This window comes from Artemia franciscana, chromosome 15 (assembly GCF_032884065.1).
Source record: "Artemia franciscana chromosome 15, ASM3288406v1, whole genome shotgun sequence".
Classification (NCBI taxonomy): Eukaryota; Metazoa; Arthropoda; class Branchiopoda; order Anostraca; family Artemiidae; genus Artemia; species Artemia franciscana.
This window is the reverse complement of record NC_088877.1, coordinates 32,806,697-32,833,851: the sequence shown is the minus strand read 5'-3', so window position 1 is coordinate 32,833,851 and position 27,155 is coordinate 32,806,697. Positions and strand designations below refer to the sequence as shown.

Here is a 27,155-nt window from a genome sequence, read left to right as displayed (position 1 = left end):
GGAAAGATGACATTGGGTAACAAATCGATTGATAAGGTTGACTCCTTCATTTACATTGGTAGCATTATTGGTAAAGACGGTGGGAGCCGTGAAAATGTTAAAAGTAGAATAGCCAAATCTCAGGTTTTTTTTCACAGTTCAAAAAACTTTAAAAGGAGAGAACGATTGAGTCTGCAAATAAAGATTAGAATATTACAAGGTACAGTGATGACAGCGGTCAAATATAGCACTGTAGCCTGGGCACTCTGAAAAGCGGATGAGGATTCGCTAGAGGTTTGCCAGAGAAATTGCCCATGGATTATTCTGGGTACCCGACTGACTCTACCGTATTTCAGACAGTTGGCTGTACGAAAAGTGTGGTTCAGTCCTGCTTTCTAGAGCTATCATGGGAGAAAGGTTGAGATGGCTAGGGAATGTTTTACGAATGAAGCATGACAGATTGCCGAAGATTACCCTTTTCAGCCAACCCTCTAAGGCTAAATGGAAAGCAGGTCATCTGTGGTTGGGGAGGGAGGATGTATAAAAAAAGATTTAAAGGGAATTGGAACTTCCTGGGACAGTTAAACAGGGAGGCTTTGAATAAATTGAGATGGAGGACGACTGTGCGTAGCTGTATCGGCATCAAGGTATCAAAGGCAGCCCAATAGCGCTACCTAAGGGCAACTAAACCCCTCCCCCGCAGTGCAAATCCCATCATTTACCCAAACACATCCAATCCAAATTCCGAAATAGCCATTTTGTTCAAAATAGTTGAAAGGTCCCGAAATTATGTATTTGAGGAACCCCCTACAGTCTTCAGGGCAAGGGTTATAAGTTATAACATGGGGCTTATAAGATATCATAGGTAGCACAATAGCGCTGCCTAAATAAAGAACGATGTGGGCACAATGTATTTTTTCTTTTTTTCTTTTAGACCAGGGCACTTCGTATCGAAGGACTTGTAATAGACATTTCGAAAAAGGGTTCATTTGGTTTGAAATCAGAAGGGCTCTTGCCCTTTTCAATACTTAAAAGTGATTGGAGGGCAACTAACACCTCTCCCACGCCCACAATTTCCCGTAAAACATCCATTCAAAATTTTGAGAAAGTCATTTTGTTCAACGTAGTTGAAAGGTCCGAAAATTACGTCTTTGAGGATGACATCCCCACAGAGCCAAAGTTATGCCCTGGGGGCATATAAGGCTTATATAGAAAGAGTGATCGTATAAAATTCGAAATAGGCTCATTGAATTGCTAATCAGACATTTTAGTGTACCTTCCGAGATTAAGAGTGCTGAGAGTGACTCTCATCACTCTCGCACCTCTTATGTTCCCAAAATACGTTTGACCGAAAATTTGAGATAGGTATTTGTTGTCGTAAAGACTTCGAAAAAAGCTCATTCGATTGGAAACTGAAAGGGCTAGTACTCCTTTTAATAGTCAAAAGTGATTGGAGGGGAACTAACCCCCTCCCACATCCACCGCTTCCCCAAACACATCAAAATCAAAATATTGAGATAGTTATTTTGTTCAACATAGTTGAAAGGTACGGAAATTATGTCTTACTGGACTTTAGTTTTGCTCATTCTTGGCTGAATGGAGCTCTTTACTTTCCTTTGAAAAACTTGTTTTATGGAAAAAGTTTTCAAGATTAATTTATCAAAACAGCAATCCGGATATAGCCAGGCATGTGCGAATGACCTACTATCCTTACTGAGAGGAAAATGTCTGAGAACACAGTTTAAATTGGGACAGGATATGCTGGACAAAATCCAAATATGATAATAGAATCTTAACGCTCGACACCTGAAAAGAGTGATGTAGTAGCATCGAAAAGGAAATGGCAAGCTCCATTTGCTCTAAAAACATATGATCACCCATTATCCCTGAAAAAGCAGGTGAAATACCTAGGGGTCATAACGGATCACCAACTGAGCTGGAAAGCTCATTATATTGAAAAGGCAAGGAAAGCCACATATTCCCTAATTCAATGTCAACGAATGGTGGGAAAGAACTGCGGTTTGACTATCAATACAATCATGTATTTATATAAGACGGTAACTATACCGGTTCTGTCATATGGAATAGTGGTTTGGGTTAATTCATCTTGAATTGCGAGCCACATAATAAGGGTGCAAAGGCTAGCATGCCAAATAATTAGATCAGCATATTATGGAACTGGTACGTTATCCATGGAGCTTATCTTGGGGCTTCTACAAGTAGAAAATTTTCTAGTGGAAGAAGCAGTAGAAATGCTGTCAGACTGCAGATAAACGGTCAATGGACCCAAAAAATGGAAATAGGAAAAGTGAAGACTATGTTTGTATCTTTAACTCATTGCCTCAGTGCAAGGAGCCGCAGATGCCTAAAGATAATACTATCCGAACAAAAAAATCGGAGTGGCAATTCCAAATTGTCATGAAGGACAGAAATGAAGTGTAACAAGAGATAGAGCTGCTCCTAACACGATAATCTGTTATATTAATGATTCGTGGTTTGATGGAAAAGTGGGGACAGGAGAAATAACATATCAGAACATTCCTGATGTGGACACGAAAGTAGTCAGATATCACCTGGGAAAATTTGCTACAGTTTTTCAGGCTGAAATGTTCGGAATAGAACAGGCAGCTGGAAGGCTGTTTGAAATGTGAAATTCAGGAAAAGATGTATCTTAACTAGAAATCAAGCATGCCTAAACGCTCTTCAGAATGTAAAGAGCCGGCAAAACAGAAATTGGAATGCTACAAAGCCCTGGATAACATGGCATCCAAACGAAACCAAATTACCCTGATGTGAGTCCAAGGGCACTCTGGAATTGTGAGTAATGAGATGGCAGAAGAAGCAGCTAAGGCTTGGACATCACTGAGATATTATATTCAAGAACCTTTTATTCAATTTCTCAGAGTTGCTGGAAGGCGGCAGTGAAGGGTTGGAGCAATGAGATAGCGGAATAAAATTGGTAGAGGAAGGTGGGATGTAAGGAAACAAAGGAATTACTTCCAAAGTTTAACCCCACCCTGACTAAACATTCTCTACGAATAAAAAGGTCAGAGACGAGAATGGTTGCAGAAGCCATAAAAGGAATTGGAAAATTTGGGAAACATCTTTCCCCCATAGGGAGGGATGAATTCCCTTTATGCAAAAAAAAAAAAAAAAAAAAAAAAAAAAAAAAAAAAAAAAAAAAAAAAAAATGCGAGATGGCCACGGTGAAAAAAAGAAGGCATCTGATAGAAGAATGACTAGCTAAGATTGGACACTGGCTTGAGATATTTCATAATATTATTGTTAAGCTGGAGGATATAGTAAGAGAAGGAGAATCCAGACAGCTGGAAAGGTATATGGTAAGGATGGGAAAGCCGAACCCATCATTGGCACCCCCCCCCAAAAAAAAATAGAGCACAGTTTTTGGGGTGTAGACCCACTCAAAGTGGGTCCGTCCTTCCTTATAATAATAATCATAAGCGCTAATTCATGAAAATTTAGGGGAGGGCCCAATAATTATGGCAATTTTTTTTTTAATGAAGAGACAAACAAAGAAGTTTTTAAAATTCTATAGGGATGATCAGGGCCAGATTTAAAGCTTTGGTGCTTCTAGACCCAAGCGTTCTTGCAGTTTTTCTAGACCAAAGCGTTCTTGCAGATTTTTGGGGAAACCCCCAAAAATTCAGGGATAGTGGAAGTACTGAACAGAACTCAAATGATGAGCCAAAAGTAATGAAAGAGAAAGGTGATACAAAAGTCTCAGCTGCCATTCTTGGGAGACATCTGACAGTTTATAAGTCCCATGTTGTTTTAAATAAATTTTCTATGAATAGGCAGCGCGGTGCCGGAGAGCACCTAGCATTTTGACGATAAATCACACCAGTCTAGTCTTTATTAAGAAAAAAACCACTCAGAGATAATTTATTGCGCCCCCTAAGATTAAACGCCCCTCGCCAAGGGCCTAGTGGGCCTATTGGTAAATCCAGGACCGAGGATGATATATTTCTTTCTTTTTTTCTAATAAAATACAGTCAAAGGCATTTTCACCTCCCCCTAAATACGTACCCCTGCTTTGAACCATAGTTCCTAGAGTCGAGACACAGCTTTGCCCAATGTAGCATCACAAGTGTACCCTACGGCAGATGGTTTAGTAAGAAACTTTTGGATAGAACTGATCGCTTTCGCTCCATATCTTAGGTCAACATTCAATATGACTGTATCCAGTCCATTATAGAGATGTCAAATATTGGATTGGATGACAATATCAGATAGTAGCTACTATTTCTTTCCCGCCTCTCACAAAAGACAAAATGACCCAAGAAGTTAAAGAACGATATTTTCCGAAAGCCTTTTATTGTTTGAAGATTTATAGTATTCCTTAATTTTTCTTTGAAGTTTTTCTTCTTAAAATATGCAAGTTTTTACTTCAAATGGCCCAATTGGCACAAAATGTTTTTGCAAATCCTAAATTCAAAATGCAGTTTTTTCGTGCAAACCTCCTACAATGTCTTCAAAAGGAGGTTTAGGTTTTAAAATATTTTTCTCTTCTGCCAGAAAAGAGCCATATTTCCCGCATAGCATGAGAAATTACAGATATCTTCAATTAGGGGGGAATATAGATACTCGGTCGTCTCTACCGTCTTTTGACCGCCCTTACGTAAACTTATTTTATGAATTAGCAATTTCAAGTTCCTTAGAATAAGCTAATCCTTAATCCTTAACAATTCCTTTTTCTCTGCTGCCCAAGTTTCAAAAGTAAAAAAATAATGGTTGCAGCGGCTACTCTAACCGCTTAAATAACAGATTTCAAATATACTTCCATAGTTTCACTGTTTATAAGCAAATATCTATATTTATCTTTAAATCTTAGATATAGAAAAAAGACTAGGTACCATTAATTCAGTTTCATGCTCATAAAAATAAATCTGAAAAGCAAGATAATCGCAAAAACTATAGAAATAGGAACATGACCATAGTTTCACTATTTATAAATGAATATCCACGTAAATATTGTAATCTTATATATACAAAAAAGACTAGGGATAATTAGTCGAGTTCTATGTTCACTAAAATAAGCCTAAAAAGCGAGATAATTTTTAAATTATGAAAATAGGAAGATAACTTACCCATATGACGAGCCTTTCTTCGCCTCTTCCGGCTCTCTGTCTCCAAAGTGGAATTTGTTTTTTTGAATTTGATATAAAAACTGCAGAACATCGAGATATTTCTTCTGGACGATGGGTTCTCACCCATGAACATAAATGCCAAACATTCTCTTCACTAGAAGTAATACGCAAAATAAACAGATATTCAGAACTTCTTAGTAAAAAACAAAAACAATCAGTTTCTTTCCAATGCTCACAATGGCACAGGTATACAAAGAAAAACTGAGCGCCGACCAGAGTTGAACAAATAAAATTGAGAAACATTTTTATGCAGTGTTTTATGCAAACTGAAGTTTTTGAAATAATAACGTATTAGAAGACTTGAATTAAGCAATTGAATATAAACCATTTTTGCCTTTAGCCCTTCCAATGTACCTTCTCCTATGAGTAATTTCAGCTAATCTTTATAGTGTTAAAAAAAAAAAAAATTTAGACTTACAGAGGCCAGACAGCATTGGATCTTCTGTATCTTTGATTGGAACTGAAAATGAATTGTACGATTCTGCACAAGCAAACGCTTATTAGTAATATATTAAGAAAATAAGTATTACATTCAATTTTTTTTTATCTTTTAGTTGAATAAAAAGATTTTAGACCAGTAGTTTTTTTCTGTGCTTTTACCCTGTGGATTACCTTGGAGAGTTTGTGGCGCTGAGTTATGGCATATCTGATTGTTTAGTAATATTATGCTCAGTTGCATACGTCTTTTTAGTGTATCGCTCTCTAGTACAATTTTATCTAGTATCTTGTTTATGGTCCCATTATAATTATGATTCTAGATTAACTGCTTCATAACTGTGCAAAGATTGTTGTAGGTTTTTATTTAAGTTGAGTTATCATCCGCTGAACTTTCCTGGGTTGAGCAACCAGTCTTTGTATCTCATTCGTCATAGAACTATTTGTGTTTGATAGTCATAGAACTAAAGACAGTCATAGAACCTATAGTTTTCCAAGTGTTTGGTTAAATGGCACGGGTAAACAGCGTTAAATTATAAGTGAAATGATTTCTTTTTTAACTAAATAGCCCCGTTTTTTATCTTATGCTCTAGAATGCAATGCTATTCCTCCCCCTCCCTCTAAATAACAGCTTAAAAGGGCGATGGAGCTCCCAAAGTTTTGACACTCGTATAGTTTATACATATTATATATATATTACAACCTAAGATAAAACTCATACATTTAAGAAGGAACTGTTTCATAATATTTCTTAACCGAAATGATAAACAAGTTAATCTCCTATCCCTCATTCCATTTTCCTTTTTCAACCAATCATTTTGTGAAGCTTATTTCATCAGATTTTGGACACACAAATCATGCAGTCTATATTTTACTAACTTGTTTTAATTTTTATTTTGATCATTTTATATGTGAATTCACATTGTTTTTAATTGGTTTTTAGGGTACGTTTACTGTTTTCTTTTCTTTTCTTGGCATAATAAATAAATTCTACTCTACAAGGGCAAATGATATACTGATGAAAAGAAATATAATATTATCTATTTGGCCAGTTTTTGTCTAACCTGATATTACCAGAAAAAAAAAACACTGCGAATTATAATAATGACAAGTCTTTATCTTATCTAGCCCGTTCCTTAGTTATTACAGTAAGGTTGCCCAATGTTTTTGACTGAAACTGTCACTCTCCTCCAAAAATAGTCTTTAAGTGGTATGGAAAACCTGAGAAGTGTCACAAAAGTCTCATCTCGGACACACACTTAACCATGGAAATCCCCAGGGGTGCTGCAACAGCCGCACCCCTATATAAAGCTTATTGTGTCATTGGCACTTTACTGAAAACTACATGTATTGAACAGTGCTTGGAAAGAACTAATAAAATTAAACTGAATATTTGATATACAATGATATTAATTGGTGAAAGCTCAGCAGTTTTGAGTTTCATTTATTCTTTAATGGTAATTTCTGGTCGTTTTGAGTTTGAATTGTTATAGGAATATATTTCTGCTGATCCGAAGTTTAATTTATTTGTAAAGCTTCTTTTTCGGAGAGTTTTTTTTTTAATTAATTTAGACAACATGGATTTATACAACATAGATTTAGACTAAATAAAAAACCTACCAAAATTTATGCACCCAAGTTAGAACTCTTTCCTTAAAATGCCAAGGACAGTGGAAACAAAAAATTTTTTTTTAATTGCTTAAGTTGAAACAATATATTTTAAAAAATTAGAAAAATAAGAAATTCAATTTCTATAAAAAAACCTCTATGTATAATTCTGCAGTTTCTTGTAGTTGCCAGCACCACATAAAAAAAAAAGAAACACAGATGAAGAATCCGCCAAAAAATAAGCGACAAAGGTATTGCCCAAAACAACTTAAGAAAATGTAGCTTTCCTATCAAGGTGTAGCTGTCTTTGAGAATCACCAGATTGCTAATATTTGAATCTTTACGGCGAAGAGCGTTTGTAAATTTTACTACTTAACTTGACTTATCTATTTTCCCGGTTCAACGTGAAAAGACTTTAACAAACTTGGTTATGCCCTAAAAACTTCATAATTTTGAAACAAACCAAAGACAAATCATAGAAAATTCAGTTTTCAAGTTTGAACCGACATGAGACTGGATAAGGAGAAAAAAGTCTTTATTTTGATGTCTTTGATGCACTAAGTTTGTCTCTTCGCTTAGCTAACGAAAAAGTATGAATTTACTCATGTAAATGCCGCATTCTATGCGAGGCCTGCATGTACGTCTAAAACGAATTGTTGGCTTCTATTAGGCGAAGACTTAAATGAACCTTGCAAGTATGAAATAAAAACAAACAAGTTTATTTTAACTGAAAGTAAGGAGCGACATCAAAAATTAAAACGAACAGAAATTATTCCGTATATGAAAGGGGTTGTCCCCTCCTAAACGCATCACTCTTTACGCTGAAGTTTGACTTTTTGTCACAACTCTAGTTTTTAAAACAATAAAGACTTTAGCGAAAAGAGCAAGATGTTGAGGAAGGGTACTAAATGACTGTAATATTTATACACGCTTATCTATCGACAAGATAAATAATATAACAAAATACATAATTACAAGAATCAATTGCTTGCAAAGAACTGCCTTTTCTATAGCACTGTAGTAGAAATTATTAATTTTTAAATTATAAAAGCAATAAAATTCTTTCAGGGGTTTTACCAACAAAATTTGATTTTGTGAATTAAAACTAGACGAAATCCTGTAAATTTAAATAGAATAATTTTATTTCATCTCTCAGTTCGTTATAATAAAGAACAAGAGCTTGTTTGTAGTAACTGAAATATTAATTAATAATAGTAGCCTTAGCTTTAGTGGCAGTAATATCATCGGTAGACTTTTCTAGAGCATCCGGCTTGCAGCGGTAGCTAGCAACCTAGTAAGAGACGACCACGGCCATACTAAGAAATACATTAGCCCAATACTTCAAAAAATAGTCAGATCGAAACAAAAAGTATACTATTAGAATTACCTTTTCCGAAATTAAAGTAAAGAGCGAACTGAAGCCCAAAGGAATTGAACTCTGCGGTTCATTAATATTATCTTCATTATTTTGGCTATGAGTTAATAGAAACGAGTTTCTTTTCTAAAATTCAAATTTAATAGATATCGCTTTAAATTCAATTTATTAAAAGTTCACCCCGAAAGGGAATCGAACCATATTCTCCCACGTGATACGTCGGAATGCTTACCATTGTACCATCAGAGACTTATGAAATATAAGTTACATATAGGACACAATTTTAAAACAGTTCACGTTATACTAAATGATTATATTAAAAGACAATAATTAGAATCAAACAGTTCGTGGCAACGAACTGTAGTAAGGAGCGACCCGGCTCAATAGTAACCGAAATTCTAAAAAATGGAATTTTGATACCAATAGTTACATCAAAAGAATCGCATTTAAACGTTGATTTTAAAGGTATACCACTTTCATCAAGATCAGTTATACCCACCAAAAGTAACGAGCCTGAGAAAATTTGCCTCATTTTAGAAAATCGGGAGAAATATCCCCTAAAAGTCATACAATCTTAACGAAAATCACACCATCAGATTCAGCGTATCAGAGAACCTTATTGTAGAAGTTTCAAGCTCCTATCTACAAAAATGTGGAATTTTGCATTTTTTGCCAGAAGACAGATCACGGATGCGTGTTGATTTTTTGCTGTTGTTGTTTTTTTTTCCCAGGGGTGATCGTATCGACTGAGTGGTCCTAGAATGTCGCAAGAGGACCCATTCTAACGCAAATTAAAAGTTCTAGTTCCCTTTTTAGTGACCAAAAAAATTAGAGGGCACCTAGGTCCCCTCCCACGCTCATTCTCCCGAAAAGTCACCGGATCAAAATTCTGAGACAGCCATTTTATTCGCCATAGTCAAAAAACCTAATAACTATGTCTTTAGGGACGACTTACTCCCTGCAGTTCACGTGGGAGGGGCTGCAAGCTACAAACTTTGACCTGTGTTTACATATAGTAATGGTTACTGGGACGTGTACAGACTTTTTCAGGGGGATTTTTTGGTTTAGGGGGGAGAGTTGAGGGGGGGGGGGTTACGTTAGAAGATGTTTCCATGGAGAAACTTTTCATGGGGGAAGAGAATTTCAATGAAGAGAAACAATGAAAAAATGAATATGAAAAGTTTTTTCTACTGAAAGTAAGGAGAAGCATTAAAACTTAAAACGAACAAAAATCATTACGCATATGAGGGGTTTACCTCCTTGTTATACCTCACTCTTTACGCTAAAGTATTTTTAGTAATTTCAACTATTTATTCTACGGTCTTTGTGATTCAGAGGTCATTCTTAAGGAATTGGGACAAAATTTAAGCTTTAGTGTAAAGAGCGAGGTATCGACGAGGGTTGAACCCCCCTCATATACGCAATAAAAACATACGAATATAGAAGTTCGTTACGTAAGTTAATTCGCAATTTACGTATATTTTTACCAATGAAAACGTTTGTAAAAAAGTTTTAGTTGCTTTTTTAAGTAATCAAAAAATTGGAGGGCAACTAGGCCTCCTCCCTCGCTTCTTTTTTCTCAAAATCTCCCGATTAATTGCAATTAGTTAATATGCAAATTTCGTTTTAATTATTTACGTGTGGAGAGCCAAGACCAAAACATGTATTAATTCAGAAACGTCCAGAAATTGAATAAAATAAACGAGTTTTTTTAAATGAAAAAAAAACTTTTTCTCTTAACTCTATTTTAAAACAGTAAGAAATTTTAGCGTAAAAAGCGAGGCGTTGAGGAGGAAAAGCTCCTTTCATATACGGAGTAATTTCTGTTCGTTTTAAGTTTTAATATTGCTCCTTACTTTCATTTTAAAGAACTTGTTTTTTTAATTTTATATTGAACAACGAAGTATAGTCAATAGTACATAAAGTATTTAAACATTCGTGTCAGAATCCCAACCCAATATCAGAGCCATCATTTTCAAGTTTGGTACGTTTTGACTCCTTACAGCAAAGAACGAACTCAAGCCTCTAGTAACTGAAATATTAAATAAAACACACTTATCTTTCGAAAATATAATATAACAAAATTTATATATCAGGAACGAAGTTATGTAGTATTCAAGCTTACAATATCCATCTCTTGTTCAACAATACATTTTGTATCAATAGAAAAAACAACCCAGCAGCTAAGAGCTTATCTTTTAGCAACAAAAACAATAGCTTAAACCCCGAAAAATAGTGTCAGGTCGAAACACATAGTAAATAATTTAAAATACCATAATATTCTAGGATTCTAACATTAAAAGTAGAATAGCCAAATCTAAGGGTGTTTTTTCACAATTTAAAAAAAGTTTGAAAGAGTAGGAAGACACCAAGATTAGATTATTGGAAGCTACAGTGACGAGAGTGGTCAAGTACGGTTCTGAACGTGGGCGCCCCGAAAAGCAGATGAAGATTTGCTAGATGTTTTCCAGAGAAATTGCCTAAGGGCTGTTCTGGGTACCCAGCTCATTAACCGTACTTAAAACAGTAGGTTTTACGAAAACTGTGAGGCTTCTGAGGCTATAATGAGAAAAAGGTTGGGATGACTAGGGCACGTTCGGCAGATGAAGGATGACAGATTGTCAAACATTGTCCTTTTCGGTCAACCGTCTAGGGCAAAACTAGAAAGCAGGTTTGCGGTTGGGGTGGGAGGATAAAGAAAGATTCAAAGGAAATAGGAATTTCCTGGGAGGGTGTATAGAGATTAGGATGATTAAATTAGGATATATTGAACAGATTAGGATGGAGGCGGAGCGTGCATAGCTGTGCTGGCCTCAGTCGGCTTGGTGCTACGGTGAGCTGTTAGTAGTAATAGTTTACGAAAAATTGCATTTTCATATAACACTTGAGTAACAAATATTACAAATATCATCTTGCATTCGGATTTTATTCGAATAAGGATAGATATAGGATTCCTAAAATAGGATTTAATTTTTAACTACGTAAAGGATCGGTATAGCTATCTATTAATGATGCTTATCTAAGTGTCATTGATATCATAGTTATTGAGGTTAGTAAATGGCAAACTGAGTCATATAGTAACTAAAAATATCAAAAGGATCTGTATGGTTCAAGATAAACATGGACATCAATATGATGGTTAATAAAGATGTGTGAAACCTACTAAGAAGAAACCAAGGAATAAAGGAACTAAAAAATAATAGAATAAAAGCATGTTTTAAAAAATCTTAAACTGAAGAACGAACGCTAGCTCATAGTAGTTGGCATATTAATTAAAAGCAGTTAACTTTAGTGGCAGTATTATCATCGGAAACCTTTTCTAGGGTACGGTGCCATATAGTATAACACTAGAGTAACCAATGTTATTAACGTGATCTTTCCACATTTTCAATTTCATTCTCAACATTATTATATAAGGTACTTAGATATTGTTTCTAGTATAGGATGAACCTCGAACAATAGTAACGCAAAATGAATTATCGGATTAAGAAAATGGGGCAAAATATTGGAGAGCAGTGTGTATTTCATAAAAAAATACTTTTTTTACTTCTGCTATTCCTTCAAAGCTAACCTGCTTTAACGTGCATTTTTGACAAACAACTGCATATTTTTATGCAAAATGTCCTTATATAAGTTCTAGTGTCTTTTACTAAGCCCATCAAAACAATTTACAGGAATATAAATTCTCAAAATGGAACCTAGTGTTGTTTTTTTAGCATTTAGTAGTTTAACCATAGCTTCTTCTCGCTCATAGAAAGTCCTCCATGAAATTCTTTTTGCTCACCTATAAGGAGTTTCAATTCTCCCGAATAGAAAAATTGTAGACGGAAAAATCTTAATATCTAGAAAAAGTTAGCTTCAGATAGATTTTAAGAAGAATTCAAGCTATATAAAATTAAGTTTAATAAACATTTGAAGTTTATATTTTAGGATGACAACATAGGTGAGGAGGAGAGCATACCCAAAATTTATTTACCCCCTCTCGATATTGATTAGCACTGTTCTATCGATTTTCACTAAAAAATCAAAATAATAACAAAATTGCCCCCCTCCCTACCTTAAATAAAAACAAATACCTTTATTTGTAAGCAAATAAGAAAAGGGAAGTTTTCAGAAGGATTTTAAGCAAGTCCTTCTGTGGCAGAAATTTATCTAAATAATCCCTGTCTCTGTACATGATTACCTGCGTAAGAAATGTCAGGGGTCCACGAAATTATAAATAAAAAGTTATTTACTTTTAAAAATAGTTTGAGAGATCCTGCCCTACAGAAGGGCGAAAATTTATTAGTCTAATGAAAATCGGAATGAATCAACCCCACCGATTTCATGAATTGACGGGCTTTACATTCTTGTTCATCTAAAAGAGATTTCACACGACCTATAGCCTATTTATCCCATTAATTAGAGATCTGATAAGCACGACTGAAACGTACAATCAGTGGGTCAATCATGCAGCAAGTTTTTAAAAGTTGGCAAACTTATTCAAACTAGTCATGAAAGGCAAGATATTCTTGTCACTAGTGCCTGGGCCTTGTTAAAGGCTGATACGCAACAACGGTAAGAAAACTTCATGTTTCTTTTCTTTAAGGCTGCTTTGACTTACTTCTACTGCATGTTTGAAGGGAAAAACTAGAGAAAAGAGCAGTGTGGCTGCTTAAAATGAATGTTCACTCATGGGTTGCAATACTTTGTTACTGTTTTTGCGTGTCAAGGGACTAAAACCATGCTACATAGTGAGGAATTGTTTCAGTGTCGTGGTTGCGGCAGTAGCTGCAACCTAGTAAAAGAGGGGTCGCGGGCTACGGAATTCAAGAATAAAATAAACAATTCACAGGTGTGAAAAGATTACTGTTTCTAGCTGATTCAAGAGTGGTAACTATCGAATAAATTAATATTAATATTGGAATATTATTTTGAAAATAAACTTAAGGAATTGGTGGAAAATATTAGGAGGACAATAGGCCCCCTCCAACGCTCATTTTTTCCCAAAGTCAACGGATCAAAATTTTGAGATAGCCATTTTGTTCAGCATAGTCGAAAACCACAATAACTATGTCTTTGGGGATGACTTACTCCCCCACAATCCCTGGGGGAGGGGCTGCAAGTTACAAACTTTGACCAGTGTTTAGTAATGATTATTGGGAAGTGTACAGACGTTTTCAGGGGGATTTTATTTTGTTTGGGGGTGGGGCTGAGGGGAGGGGGCTATGTTGGAGGATCTTTCCTTGGAGGAATCTGTCATGGGGGAAGAAAAATTCAATGACAAGGGCGCAGGATTCTCTAGCATTACTATAAGAAAACAATGAAAAATAAACATGAAAACGTTTTTTCAAATGAAAGGAAGAAGTAGCATTGAAACTTAAAACGAACACAGATTATTACGCATATGAGGGGTTCTAAAAATACTTTAGCATAAAGAGCGAGGTATTTAGGAGGAGATAAATACCTTGCTCTTTATGCTAAAGTATTTTTAGTAATTTCAACTATTTGTTCTACGGCCTTTCTGATTCAGGGGTCATTCTTAAAAAATTGGGACAAAACTTACGATTTAGTGTAAAGAGCGAGGTATTAACGAGGGTACAAACCCCCTCGTATACATAATAAAAATATAAGGTTTTGAAAGTTTGTTACGTAAGTTAATTCTTAAGTTACGTATATTTTTTACTAATAAAAAAGTTCGTTAAAAATTAAAAGTCCTAGTTGCCTTTTTAAGTAACCGAAAAATTCAAGGGCAACTAGGCCTCCTTCTCCACCCCTTATTTCTCAAAATGGTCTGATCAAAACTAAGAGAAAGCCATTTAGCCAAAAAAAGAATTAATATACAAATCTCATTTTAATAATTTATGTGCGGAGAGCCAAAACCAAACATGCATTCATTCAAAAACGTTCAGAAATTAAATAAAAAAAAACTAATTTTTTTAGCTGAAAGTAAGGAGCGACATTAAAACTTAAAACGAACAGAAATTACTCCGTATACGAAATGAGTTGTCCCCTCCGCAATCCCTCGCTCTTTACGCTAAAGTTTGACTCTTTGCCACAATTCTACTTTTTAAAACAATTAAAAGTTTTAGCGTAAAGAGCGAGGGATTGCGGAGGAGACAACTCATTTCATATACGGAGTAATTTCTGTTCGTTTTAAGTTTTAATGTCGCTCCTTACTTTCAGCTAAAAAAAATTAGTTTTTTTTATTTAATCTAACAAGGACTTATAAATATTCGAGATCTTCGAGGGAAAAAGAAACTTATGCAGCTTTACCATCTTTTAGAAAAAAGAAGTTGAGCATGCCAGCCTTGTAAGTGAAAGCTGTGAAGGAATTCAGGGTTTCAGGGAAGATTTGGATGTATCGTAGATCATGATAAATAATAGTGCTCAATAAGTGTAATTTTTGAAATGGTTACTGACTTTGTTATTGTGTATTTACCACATTGAATTGAAACCCACTTGTAACTGAATTGAAAAACTTTACAATCAAATTGTAATCTCTTGGTAACTATATGTAATCTATATAGAACTGTTTTAAATAAAAGTTCAAATGAGGATAAATCCTTTTAATAGACAGTGATCAATTTTCACAAAAAATACTAGATATTTCGGTCACATCAGTAGTCATCAGTGACCGTTGTCTGTAGTAGTAATACTAAACTACTACCGTAGATAATCGAAAATATCTACGTTGAATTGTTTTTGTTTGATCAAACAGTTCGTGGTAACGAACTGTAGTAAGGAGCGACCCGGCTCAATAGTAACCAATACTCTAAAAAATTGAATTTTGATATCAATAGCTGCATCAAAAGAATCTCATTTTGATGCTGAATTTAAATATATAAGTTTCATCAAGTTTAGTCTTACCCATCAAAAGTTACGAGCCTGAGAAAATTTCCCTTATTTAGGAAAATAGGGGAAAACACCCCTAAAAGTCATAGGATCTTAACGAAAATGACACCATCAGATTCAGCGTATCAGAGAACCCTACTGTAGAAGTTTCAAGCTCCTATCTACAAAAATGTGGAATTTTGTATTTTTTGCCAGAAGACAAATCACGGGTGCGTGTTTATTTGTTTGTTTTGTTTTTTTTTCCCCAGGGGTCATCGTATCGACCAAGTGGTCCTAGAATGTCGCAAGAGGGCTCATTCTAACGGAAATGAAAAGTTCTAGTGCCCTTTTTAAGTGACCAAAAAAATTGGAGGGCATCTAGGCCCCCTCCCACGCTCATTTTTTCCCAAAGTCAGCGGATGAGATAGCCATTTTGTTCAACATAGTCGAAAACCATAATAACTATGTCTTTGGGGATGACTTACTCCCCCACAATCCCTGGGGGAGGGGCTGCAAGTTACAAACTTTGACCAGTGTTTACATATAGTAATGGTTATTGGGAAGTGTACAGACGTTTTCAGGGGGATTTTATTTTGTTTGGGGGTGGGGCTGAGGAGAGGGGGCTATGTTGGAGGATCTTTCCTTGGAGGAATCTGTCAGGGGGGAAGAAAAATTCAATGACAAGGGTGCAGGATTCTCTAGCATTACTATAAGAAAACAATGAAAAATAAACATGAAAACGTTTTTTCAAATGAAAGGAAGAAGTAGCATTGAAACTTAAAACGAACAGAGATTATTACGCAAATGAGGGGTTCTAAAAATACTTTAGCAAAAAGAGCGAGGTATTTAGGAGGAGATAAATACCTTGCTCTTTATGCTAAAGTATTTTTAGTAATTTCAACTATTTATTCTACGGCCTTTCTGATTCAGGGGTCATTCTTAAAGAATTGGGACAAAACTTACGATTTAGTGTAAAGAGCGAGGTATTAACGAGGGTACAAACCCCCTCGTATACATAATAAAAATATAAGGTTATGAAAATTTGTTACGTAAGTTAATTCTTAAGTTACCTATATTTTTTACTAATAAAAACGTTCGTTGAAAATTAAAAGTTCTAGTTGCCTTTTTAAGTAACCGAAAAATTGGAGGGCAACTAGGCCTCCTTCTCCACTCCTTATTTCTCGAAATCGTCTGATCAAAACTAAGAGAAAGCCATTTAGCCAAAAAAAGAATTAATATACAAATTTCATTTTAATAATTTATGTGCGGAGAGCCAAAACAAAACATGCATTAATTCAAAAACGTTCAGAAATTAAATAAAAAAAACTGATTTTTTTAGCTGAAAGTAAGGAGCGACATTAAAACTTAAAACGAACAGAAATTACTCCGTATATGAAATGAGTTGTCCCCTCCACAATCCCTCGCTCTTTACGCTAAAGTTTGACTCTTTGCCACAATTCTACTTTTTAAAACAATTAAAAGCTTTAGCGTAAGGAGCGAGGGATTGCGGAGGGGACAACTCATTTCATATACGGAGTAATTTCTGTTCGTTTTAAGTTTTAATGTCGCTCCTTACTTTCAGCTAAAAAAAATACGTTTTTTTATTTATAATTACTTAAGTACATTTTATTTTTATAATTCCCAACATTATCTTGAAGGGATTTTGATAAAAAAAAATTGAAGGGGATTTTCACTCTTTATTTGGGGAGGGGCAAAAGAAACAAAAAAGGTAGAAAAAAGGGCAAAACAAAAGAAAAAAATATCTCTAAATAAACATTTTTATGGTAGGCAAATAAAGGATACAACTAAATTGTTTAATAGGCCCTTTATTAATAATCCAACGTACACAAGCAAAGCTGTCCCATTGGTCAATTTTCTGTTACCTGAGTTTAACCTTCCATATTCATTCACGCCTAATCTGATTGCATTAGTCTTTGTAAAAAAAAAAGTATGGGTAACTTATAAGAGTGGGAACTGGCGGTGGTGTCGAAAAAAACTATCGATGCCATGGGGCATATGGCGGCACTTGGCATCAAACAGTTCGTGGTAACGAACTGTAGTAAGGAGCGACCCGGCTCAATAGTAACCGAAACTCTGTAAAACGGAATTTTGATGCTAAAAGATACATCAAAAGAATCGGATTTTCATGCTGATTCTAAATATATAAGTTCATCAAATTAATCTTTGTCATCAAAAGTTACGAGCCTGAGAAAATTTACCTTATTTTGGAAAATATGGGAAAAAAACCCCTAAAAGTCAAAGAATCTTCACGAAAATCACACAATCGTATTCAGCGTATAAGAGAATCCTAAAGCAAAAATTTCAAGCTCCTATCTACAAAAATGTGGAATTTAGTATTTTTTGCCAGAAGACACATCACGGGTGCGTGTTTATTTGCTTTTTTTTTCCAGGGGTCATCGTATCGACCAAGTGGTCCTAGAATCTCGCAAGAGGGCTCATTCTAACGGAAATGAAAAGTTCTAGTGCCCTTTTTAAGTGACCAAAAAAATTGGATGGCACCTAGGCCCCCTCCCACGCTCATGTTTTCCCAAAGTCAACAGGTCCAAATTTTGAGCTAGCCATTTTGTTCCACATAGTCGAAAACCATATTAACTATGTCTTTGGAATGACTCGCTCCCCCACAGTCCCTGGGGGAGGGGCTGCAAGTTACAAACTTTGTCCAGTGTTTACATACAGTAATGGTTATTGGGAAGTGTACAGACGTTTTCAGGGGGATTTTTTTGGTTTGGGGTGGGGTTGAGGGGAGGGGGCTATGTGGGAGGATCTTCTCTTGGAGGAATATGTCAGGGGGGAAGAGCATTACTTTCTATTAAATTCTAGCATTACTATAAAAAAAACAATGAAAAAATAAACACGAAAAAGTTTTTCAACTGAAAGTAAGGAGTAGCATTAAAGCTTAAAACGAACAGAGATTATTACGCATATGAGGGGTTCTAAAAATACTTTAGCATAAAGAGCGAGGAATTTAGTAGGAGATAAATACCTTGCTCTTTATGCTAAAGTATTTTTAGTAATTTCAACTATTTATTCCACGGCCTTTCTGATTCAGGGGTGATTCTTAAAGAATTGGGACAAAACTTAAGATTTAGTGTAAAAGGCGAGGTATTAAAGAGGGGACAAACCCCCTCATATACATAATAAAAATATAAGAGTATAAAAGTTTGTTGCGTAAGTTAATTCTTAAGTTACGTATATTTTTTACTAATAAAAACGTTCGTTAAAAATTAAAAGTTCTAGTTGCCTTTTTAAGTAACCGAAAAATTGGAGGGCAACTAGGCCTCCTTCCCACTCCTTATTTCTCAAAATCGTCTGATCAAAACTAGGAAAAAGCCGTTTAGCCAGAAAAAAATTAATATGCAAATTTAATTTTAATAATTAATGTGCGGAGAGCCAAAATCAAAAACGCATTAATTCAAAAACGTTCAGAAATTAAATAAAAAACTAGTTTTTTAGACTGAAAGTAAGGAGCGGTATTAAAACTTAAAACGAACAGAAATTACTCCGTATATGAAATGGGTTGTCCCCTCCGCAATCCCTTGCTCTTTACGCTAAAGTTTGATTCTTTGCCACAATTCTACTTTTTAAAATAATTAAAAACTTTAGCGTAAAGAGCGAGGGATTGCGGAGGTGACAACCCATTTCATATACGGAGTAATTTCTGTTCGTTTTAAGTTTTAATACCGCTCCTTACTTTCAGTCTAAAAAACTAGTTTTTTTATTTAATTTTCATAAAGAACGAACTCCAGTCTATACTAACAGAAATATTAAAATAAATTTTATAGCAAAGAACGGAACTTTTTCCATAGCAACTGAAATATTAAAACAACTCACCATCTGCAGTTTTTCTCCATTTTATAATAAAGACCGAGCTCTAGCCTATACTAACTGAAATGCTTAGCATAAAAAGCAACTGAATCCGTGTTGCAGCGGTAGCTAGCAACCTAGTAAGAGACGATCACGTCCAATACCAAGAAATACAATAGCCAGGAGCTCCAAAAAAGGGTCGGATCGACAAGCTATACTGTTAGAATCGCCTTTTCCAAAACCCCTACGTAAGAAACTTACAGCGCCTTGGCTTGAATAAGGAGGAAAATCCATTAACTTGAAAAACAAAATAAGTAGCTTGAACTACAATATTCTGCATCGACGACATCTTTTTTTCCGTTTTTTCCTGCTCAGCTAGCAGAGCCCTGGAAAATCCTAAAGAGCTTTTTAATAGCTCATTTGAAAAGAAACTGATGTATTTAAAAACCTTTCATATTTAAAAAAAAATATTTTCACAGTAACATCAATTTTTTACGAAAAGCTGCATTTTTCTATAACACCGTAGTAGCAGTAGGTTTCTAGCAACCTAGTAAGAGTTATATTAAACAACGAACAATAGCCAATAGTTATTAAAGTATATTAATAAATAATTCTATACATGAGGATACAACACAAGCTTATCTTCTGACAAGATAATACATGAAAATTTAAAATAATAAAATAAAGAGGTAACTTTTCAAAAGGTGTTTGTGTTACAATGTCTTGTCAAAACAGAAGTGTGGTGTATCATCAGGCATATGACTGCAGATTGAAGCTTGAAACTTCTACAGTAGGGTTTCTCTGGTACACTGAATCACATGGTGTGATTTTCCTTAAGATTCCTTAAATTTTAGGGGGTATTTCCCCTTGTTTCAAAAGTCACGCAAATTTTCTCAGGCTCGTAACTTTTGATGGGTAATAATAAATTCGGTGAAAATATATTTTATATATTTGGAATCAGCATAATAAGCTTATTCTTTTGATGTATCTACTGATATTAGAATTCCGTTTTTTAGAGTTTCAATTACTATTCGGCCGAGTAGCTCCTCACTTACAGTTCACTACCACAAACTGTCTGACTATTTAAAATTATCGATTTGGTAACTTCATTCTTTTAAGATGAACTTTTCAAAATGATTTTTCAACAAACGTAGAATCAACCTAGTCTCAGAGAGTGCATTAACTCTTCTAAAGAGTGGAATTCTCGTTCTGAGCATACGGAGGCGAGTTCTTGGCCCATTGCAAAGCAATTTTTCAAAGAAAGAGGTGCACACGCATAAATTTATCTATGGAGGGGAAGGAGAATTCAGGGTAAAAAATGTAAAGAGCACGGCATTGGACTTTAAAGTCATTGACGGTGGTGCTGATCTCTGTTTCATGGCCCTTCAGCCAGGAGATGAAATTGGGCAGGAAGGGACAAGGCAACCATACTGTGCTTTTGCCCACCCTTCCTGTTTACCTTCCACAGATTTCTCCAGGTACCCATTTAGAGCTGGGAAGACTCTGGCTGAGCTTGCAGAGTCAAGCCACTGACCCGTTCCAAGCCAAATAACAAGCAGCACTGTTTAAGGATAATTTCAGACAAAAGCCTAGTGATAAGCCTCTCAATGCCAATCCATATGACGAAAATGAGATAAAACTGAAAGTAAAACCAAACAAAACGACAGGTATTTGAGACTGCCCCCACTTTAAACCATCCCTCGCCGAGACAAGAGTGAACTTCAGCGAGAACTGGGTACTCTGAATAGTATTTCTCTAATTCCAAGTATTTCTCAGGGAGGCCAGTCGATTCTAGAATCCGCAAAAGAGCTTCTCGGTTCACTGAGTCGAACACAGCATATATACCTTTTAGAAAACCTGAAAACACTTTAGTTCAACTCCACCTTAACATGTACTGCAAGTTTCAATTTATTACCAAGCCGGCCCTGAGATCTTGCATACACAACCATTTGAAAATTTGTATGAGCACGGTTTTTTTGGATTTTGTTTGATACACCCCTTCGCGTGCCCCGAAAGATTAGCCTCAATACGGTTAGCCCTGCCTCAGAAATTGCAGATATGTCTTTTTGACAACCAAGATGCAAATAGTATTTTTTTATTAGTTTGACAGCTCACTGAACATGCCATGACAGTATAGGTTCAAGGCATTCTTCACTCGCTTAAGAGTTAACCGCTCAAACCGTTGAATGCGATCCTTTTCATACCAGGTTCGTCATTTTTATATATTAAATAAAATAACTAATTTTTTAGCTGAAAGTAAGGAGCGACATTAAAACTTAAAACGAACAGAAATTACTCCGTATATGAAATGGGTTGTCCCCTCCGCAATCCCTCGCTCTTTACGCAAAAGTTTTTAATTGTTTTAAAAAGTAGAATTGTGGCAAAGAGTCAAACTTTAGCGTAAAGAGCGAGGGATTGCGGAGGGGACAACCCATTTCATATACGGAGTAATTTCTGTTTGTGTTAAGTTTTAATGTCGCTCCTTACTTTCAGCTAAAAAAATTAGTTTTTTTTTTATTTAATTTCTGAACGTTTTTGAATTAATGCATGTTTGGTTTTGGCTCTCCGCACATAAATTATTAAAATGAAATTTGTATATTAATTCTTTTTTTGGCTAAATGGCTTTCTCTTAGTTTTGATCAGACGATTTTGAGAAATAAGGGGTGGAGAAGGAGGCCTAGTTGCCCTCCAATTTTTCGGTTACTTAACTTTAAATTTTTAACGAACGTTTTTATTAGTAAAAAATATACGTAACTTAAGAATTAACTGACGTAACAAACTTTCATAATCTTATATTTTTATTATGTATACGAGAGGGTTTGTCCCCTCGTTAATACCTCGCTCTTTACACTAAATCGTAAGTTTTGTCCCAATTCTTTAAGAATGACCCCTGAATCAGAGAGGCCGTAGAATAAATAGTTGAAATTACTAAAAATACTTTAGCATAAAGAGCCAGTTATTTATCTCCTCCTAAATACCTCGTTCTTTATGCTAAAGTATTTTTAGAACCCCTCATATGCGTAATAATCTCTATTCGTTTTGAGTTTCAATGCTACTCCTTCCTTTCATTTGAAAAAACGTTTTCATGTTTATTTTTCATTGTTTTCTTATAGTAATGCTAGGAAATCCTGCGCCCTTTTCATTGAATTTTTCTTCCCCCATGACAGATTCCTCCAAGGAAAGATCCTCCAACATAGCCCCCTCCCCTCAGCCCCACCCCCAAACAAAATAAAATCCCCCTGAAAACGTCGGTACACTTCCCAATAACCATTACTCAATGGGAGTATGTCATCCCCAAAGACATAGTTTTTATGGTTCTCGACTATGTTGAACAAAATGGCTATCTCAAAATTTTGATCCGTTGCCTTTGGGAAAAAATGAGCGTGGGAGGGGGCCTAGATGCCCTCCAATTTTTTTGGTCACTTAAAAAGGGCACTAGAACTTTCCATTTCCGTTAGAATGAGCCCTCTTGCGACATTCTAGGACCACTTGGTCGATACGATGACCCCTGAAAAAAAAAAAAAAAAAAAAAAAAAAAAAAAAAAAAAAAAAAAAAAAAAAAAAAAAAAAAAAAAAAAAACACGCACCCGTGATTTGTCTTCTGGCAAAAAATACAAAATTCCACATTTTTGTAGATAGGAGCTTGAAACTTCTGCAATAGGGTTCTTTGATACGCTGAACCTGATGGTGTCATTTACGTTCAGATTCTACGACTTTCAGGGGGTGTTTCCCCCTATTTTCTTAAATAAGGCAAATTTTCTCAGGCTCGTAACTTTTGATGGGTAAGATTAAACTTAATGAAACTTATATATTTAAAATCAGCTTTAAAATGCGATACTTTTGATGTAGCTATTGATATCAAAATTCAATTTTTTAGAGTTTTGGTTACTATTGAGCCGGGTCGCTCCTTACTACATTTCGTTACCACGAACTGTTTGATATAAATTTAACACTCTAAATGATTCTCCAGAACTAGAAGAAATTAGTATCTAATGGATATTCATTCCCAGGAATACTTTTGGACTACCACTTTAATATGGATGTTGCGGCGTGATAGCTCCCTCTCTAATTACAGATTTTTTTGAGGTAAAAGATCACACTCACATATTTTCAGGCACGAAAGGTAGCGCTAGGGAGGTAAGGGGCCAACGAGCCCCAACAGAAAGCTTCCTAAGGAGGAGAGCAAGGGCTACCACGAGCTTTATTTTCACCGAAGGTTAAAATAGGAATGCATCTTATTCATATTTGTATACCTATACATTTACATCTATTTATTTTATTTATTCTCCGTATCAGCTGAACCAATATTTTCAGATGCTAACATAACCTCTGATGTCACATCGTTACGAAATATATATATATATATATATATATATATATATATATATATATATATATATATATATATATATATATATATTATGAGACCCGAGGTTTACAGAGGGGTAGATCCCCTCATATATAAAATTAATTCTGTTCACTTTCAGTTTTTATTCGCTCCTTACTTTCATTCGAAACACTTATTTTTGTAATTTAATTCAGAACAAGAGAGGAAAGGAAACTGCAGCAATAAGTATTGAAAATCTCCGTGCAAGAGTATTGAAAAGGTTAGGCTACTTGATTTACTGAGACTTTCTGGTCTCTTAACCAATATAATTTAACCTAAGACGCCCTAACATCTTTGCCAGCATGGAATTGCGAAGATAGCTTTTCTATTGACGGGAAGTTCCGGAAACATTTCTTGCATCATATTTTACGAGGTTTCGCAATTCTTGCTTTTGAATGAAAAATCGTTCTGTTATTAACTAAGAACAGCGTCAGGAAATACTTCAAATGGAAGCACTTAAGACACGACACTACTTAATTACGAAATTTTAGTCTTGCGTTTCACTCAAGTTTAAATTTTCAATTTTTTCAAGAACCTCCAATTTTCAAATTTTCAAGAATTTCAAATGTTCCAGAATCTCCTAAGAACATTCTTTCATCGAAGAAGTTTTTGATTGATGTAAGCAGGCATGCATGGAAAAAGTGATATTGGAAAAAGCCACTTAAGAGCGAACACTAAAAAAGTCATTTCTTGTGGGGAGGAGGGAGAATAAGTGTGAATTATTCAATTATTCAAATAAACTCATTCGCATTCCTTCCCACGAGGGGAGTTTAGGGGGGTCAAATTTTTTTCATCACAAGTATTGTTTTGAAGGACAGCTTTCAGAAAGTTTGAAAATTTGGGCCTGAAAATCCAGTTTTGTATTTAGTTCGATTGTAGAAATTCGTGCGACAGAAAAGAAACGTCTAAAAAATATTTCGAAGTTACTGTTAGACAAGAATAGAAAAAAAACCTATTTTCCAACTTTTATAGTGTCAATTGGCTCTTAAAGAAAAGCATTGGATCAGATCCTTTGTATGAATTTTGCGTTTCTTTCTTTGTCTTCATTTCTATCTTTCTTTTACAAATTTATCTTTAATTAGCTGAAAATAAGGATGGGTGTAAGCATGATTCTTTGAAGAACATTACCATAAGCATATACTACCAAAAACAGTTTCACTATACAAAAGCCAGGCTAACAAGGAGGAACGTTTTAGAAGCAGTCTGAGGAAATGGGTTAGGAGTTTTGAGACCTTCCAGAAATGTGAAGATGCTTATAAATAAGTTTAATTACTTAAAAATATACTGTACATGATGGAGCTTCACTTACAATGACAGGCTGCTCTTTAGCGAGTAGAAACGTCTCCAAAATAGAGTTCTGGAAATTAAAGTTCAGTCCACGCAAAATTAATAATTTTTACTAATTTTTTTGTTTATAAACGAGGACTTGAACAAAATATTGTATATAATTGGTAGATATCTTGTCGTTTGCATTTATTTGTCTTTTTATGCCTTAAGATCCGATCGCGGAGAGATTTTATTAATACTGAAATTTAACTAGCGCTAATTTGAGCAAATACGACTACAACTACTACGACTACAACTCACTGCAGCACCAAGCCGCCTGAAGCCAACACAGCTACGCTTACTCCTTCTACATCACATTCTGTCCAAAGCCTACCTTTTTATACCCTCCAAAGAAGTTCCAATTTCCCTCAAATCTTTTCTTACGACATATTCCAAACCCGTTCAGGGACGACATGCTTTTCGTTTGGCCTTAGATGATTTGACGACAAGGAAGATCTTTGGAAATATAAACATCCTTCATTCACAGAACGTATCCTAGCCATCTCAACATTTCTCTCATTATAGCCGTAAAAAGTGGGATCCACATTTCGTACAGCTTATTGTTTGAGATAGGGTCATTCGAGTACCCAAAGCAGTCCGTAGGAAATTTCTCTTGGAAACATCTAGCAAATCCCCCTCTGTCTTTTGAAGCACCCATGCTTTAGGCCCATCCTTGGCCCTTTCTCATCACTATAGCTTCAAATATTCTAATCTTGGTTCGCAGACTTATCTTACCATTGTTCCACACTTTTTTCAACAACAACCTAAGCCTATTCTATTCTACTTTTAACATCTTCGCTGCACCCACTGTCTTTAGCAATAATACCACCTAGGTAAGTGAAGCTTTCAGCTTGATCAATCTTCTCGTTACTAAACATTACCCCTTCACCTTCACTTATTCCATGTCTTGGCGAATAAGTCTTCATAACATTCATTTTCAACACCTATTCTTAAGCCTTGAACTCTCAAAACCTCCAAAAAATTCATTCATTTCACTAACATTTTTATCTTGGATGCTTAAGTCATTATTATAATCTAATTGTAAGAGTGTCTTACTTCCCCAATGGTTTCCGCATTATTCCATTGCCTTTGCTGTGCTGCTTCGGACATATTCTACCAAAATGACTCATATAAATGGGGATAAGACGCAACCCTGATTAACTCCTGATTTAATTCGAAACCAGCTACTAATCTCATTTCCTTCTTTAACCGCAGCCATGTTATTTTCGTACATAGCACTAATCACGTTAATGTATTCATCTGGTATACCAACAAGGACAGGACCTTCGCAAAAGCTCTTCTACCAATTGAATCCAACGCTTGCTCATAACTAGTGAAATTAATCTAAGAGTAAATATTGGTCGACACATCCTCTCCCCTTCCTAAATCAACTATTCTTCTCTTAAAAATTTTATCTACAGCATCTCTATGTCTGAACAGTATCATCATACAAAGTAATTTGCTTCCAAAAGAAACCAAGCTAATCCGTCTATAATTACCGCACCTACTCTTATTACCTTTCTAACAGAGGAGATTAATTAAAGTTTTTAAAAAATTGCTAAGTACTTCCTCTTTTTCAAAAATCATATTCATAATCTTCAATTATTTTTCTTCAAATTCACAATCACCATATTTAAAAAAAAAACTCATTTACCACGCTATCAGCATGTGAGGCCTCATTATTTTTTCATCCTTTTAGTACTGTCACTAATTCTTCCTCCCAACATAAACCTTCCTTCACATCCAAAGTGTCATAACCATTTTCACTCTTTTCTATATATTTTCTTGAAGCATTTTGCTAATATTTCTAGCTGCGTTTCTAATTTCCTTCCCTAAGACACCGACAGTGACTTTAAAAACTATTTTTCTAAAAATTATTCCACCCATCTTCTACATTGTCAAATTTTAGAGTCGACAGTTTAGTATTCAACTGTTCCTGGAAAGTTTCTCTCAAATTCTCATTTTTGAATCTACACACGCCATACCTTCCCGGAAGGTTATTTCCCTTTCTAAGTTTTAATTTTAGTTTAATCCTAGACAGTACTAAATGGTCACTCTTAAGTTTATTAACATCAATGACAGTACTCCTACATACCCTAGTATTTCGCATCGATACTGGCGATCTTTGGTTTACAATAACAGAATCAATAAGGTTAGCTGTTTTACCATCACTTGAATACCTTGATATGAATTATGGACCATTTTATTACCAAATGATGGCGATTACTGTTTTCTTTTC

The 27,155-nt window shown here is 35.2% G+C and overlaps 1 protein-coding gene across 8 annotated transcripts in view; it reads right to left on the bottom strand.

Moving 5' to 3' along the window:
• The window catches only part of LOC136036378 (protein N-terminal glutamine amidohydrolase-like), a 199,745-nt gene that overhangs the window by 77,826 nt on the left and 94,764 nt on the right, over nt 1-27,155 (bottom strand). For all 8 annotated transcript variants that reach the window (XM_065718557.1, XM_065718556.1, XM_065718555.1 and 5 more), the window contains one exon: nt 5,088-5,241. In XM_065718557.1, the coding sequence (XP_065574629.1) occupies nt 5,088-5,241 (154 nt within the window). The remainder of the gene's footprint in view (nt 1-5,087; nt 5,242-27,155) is intronic.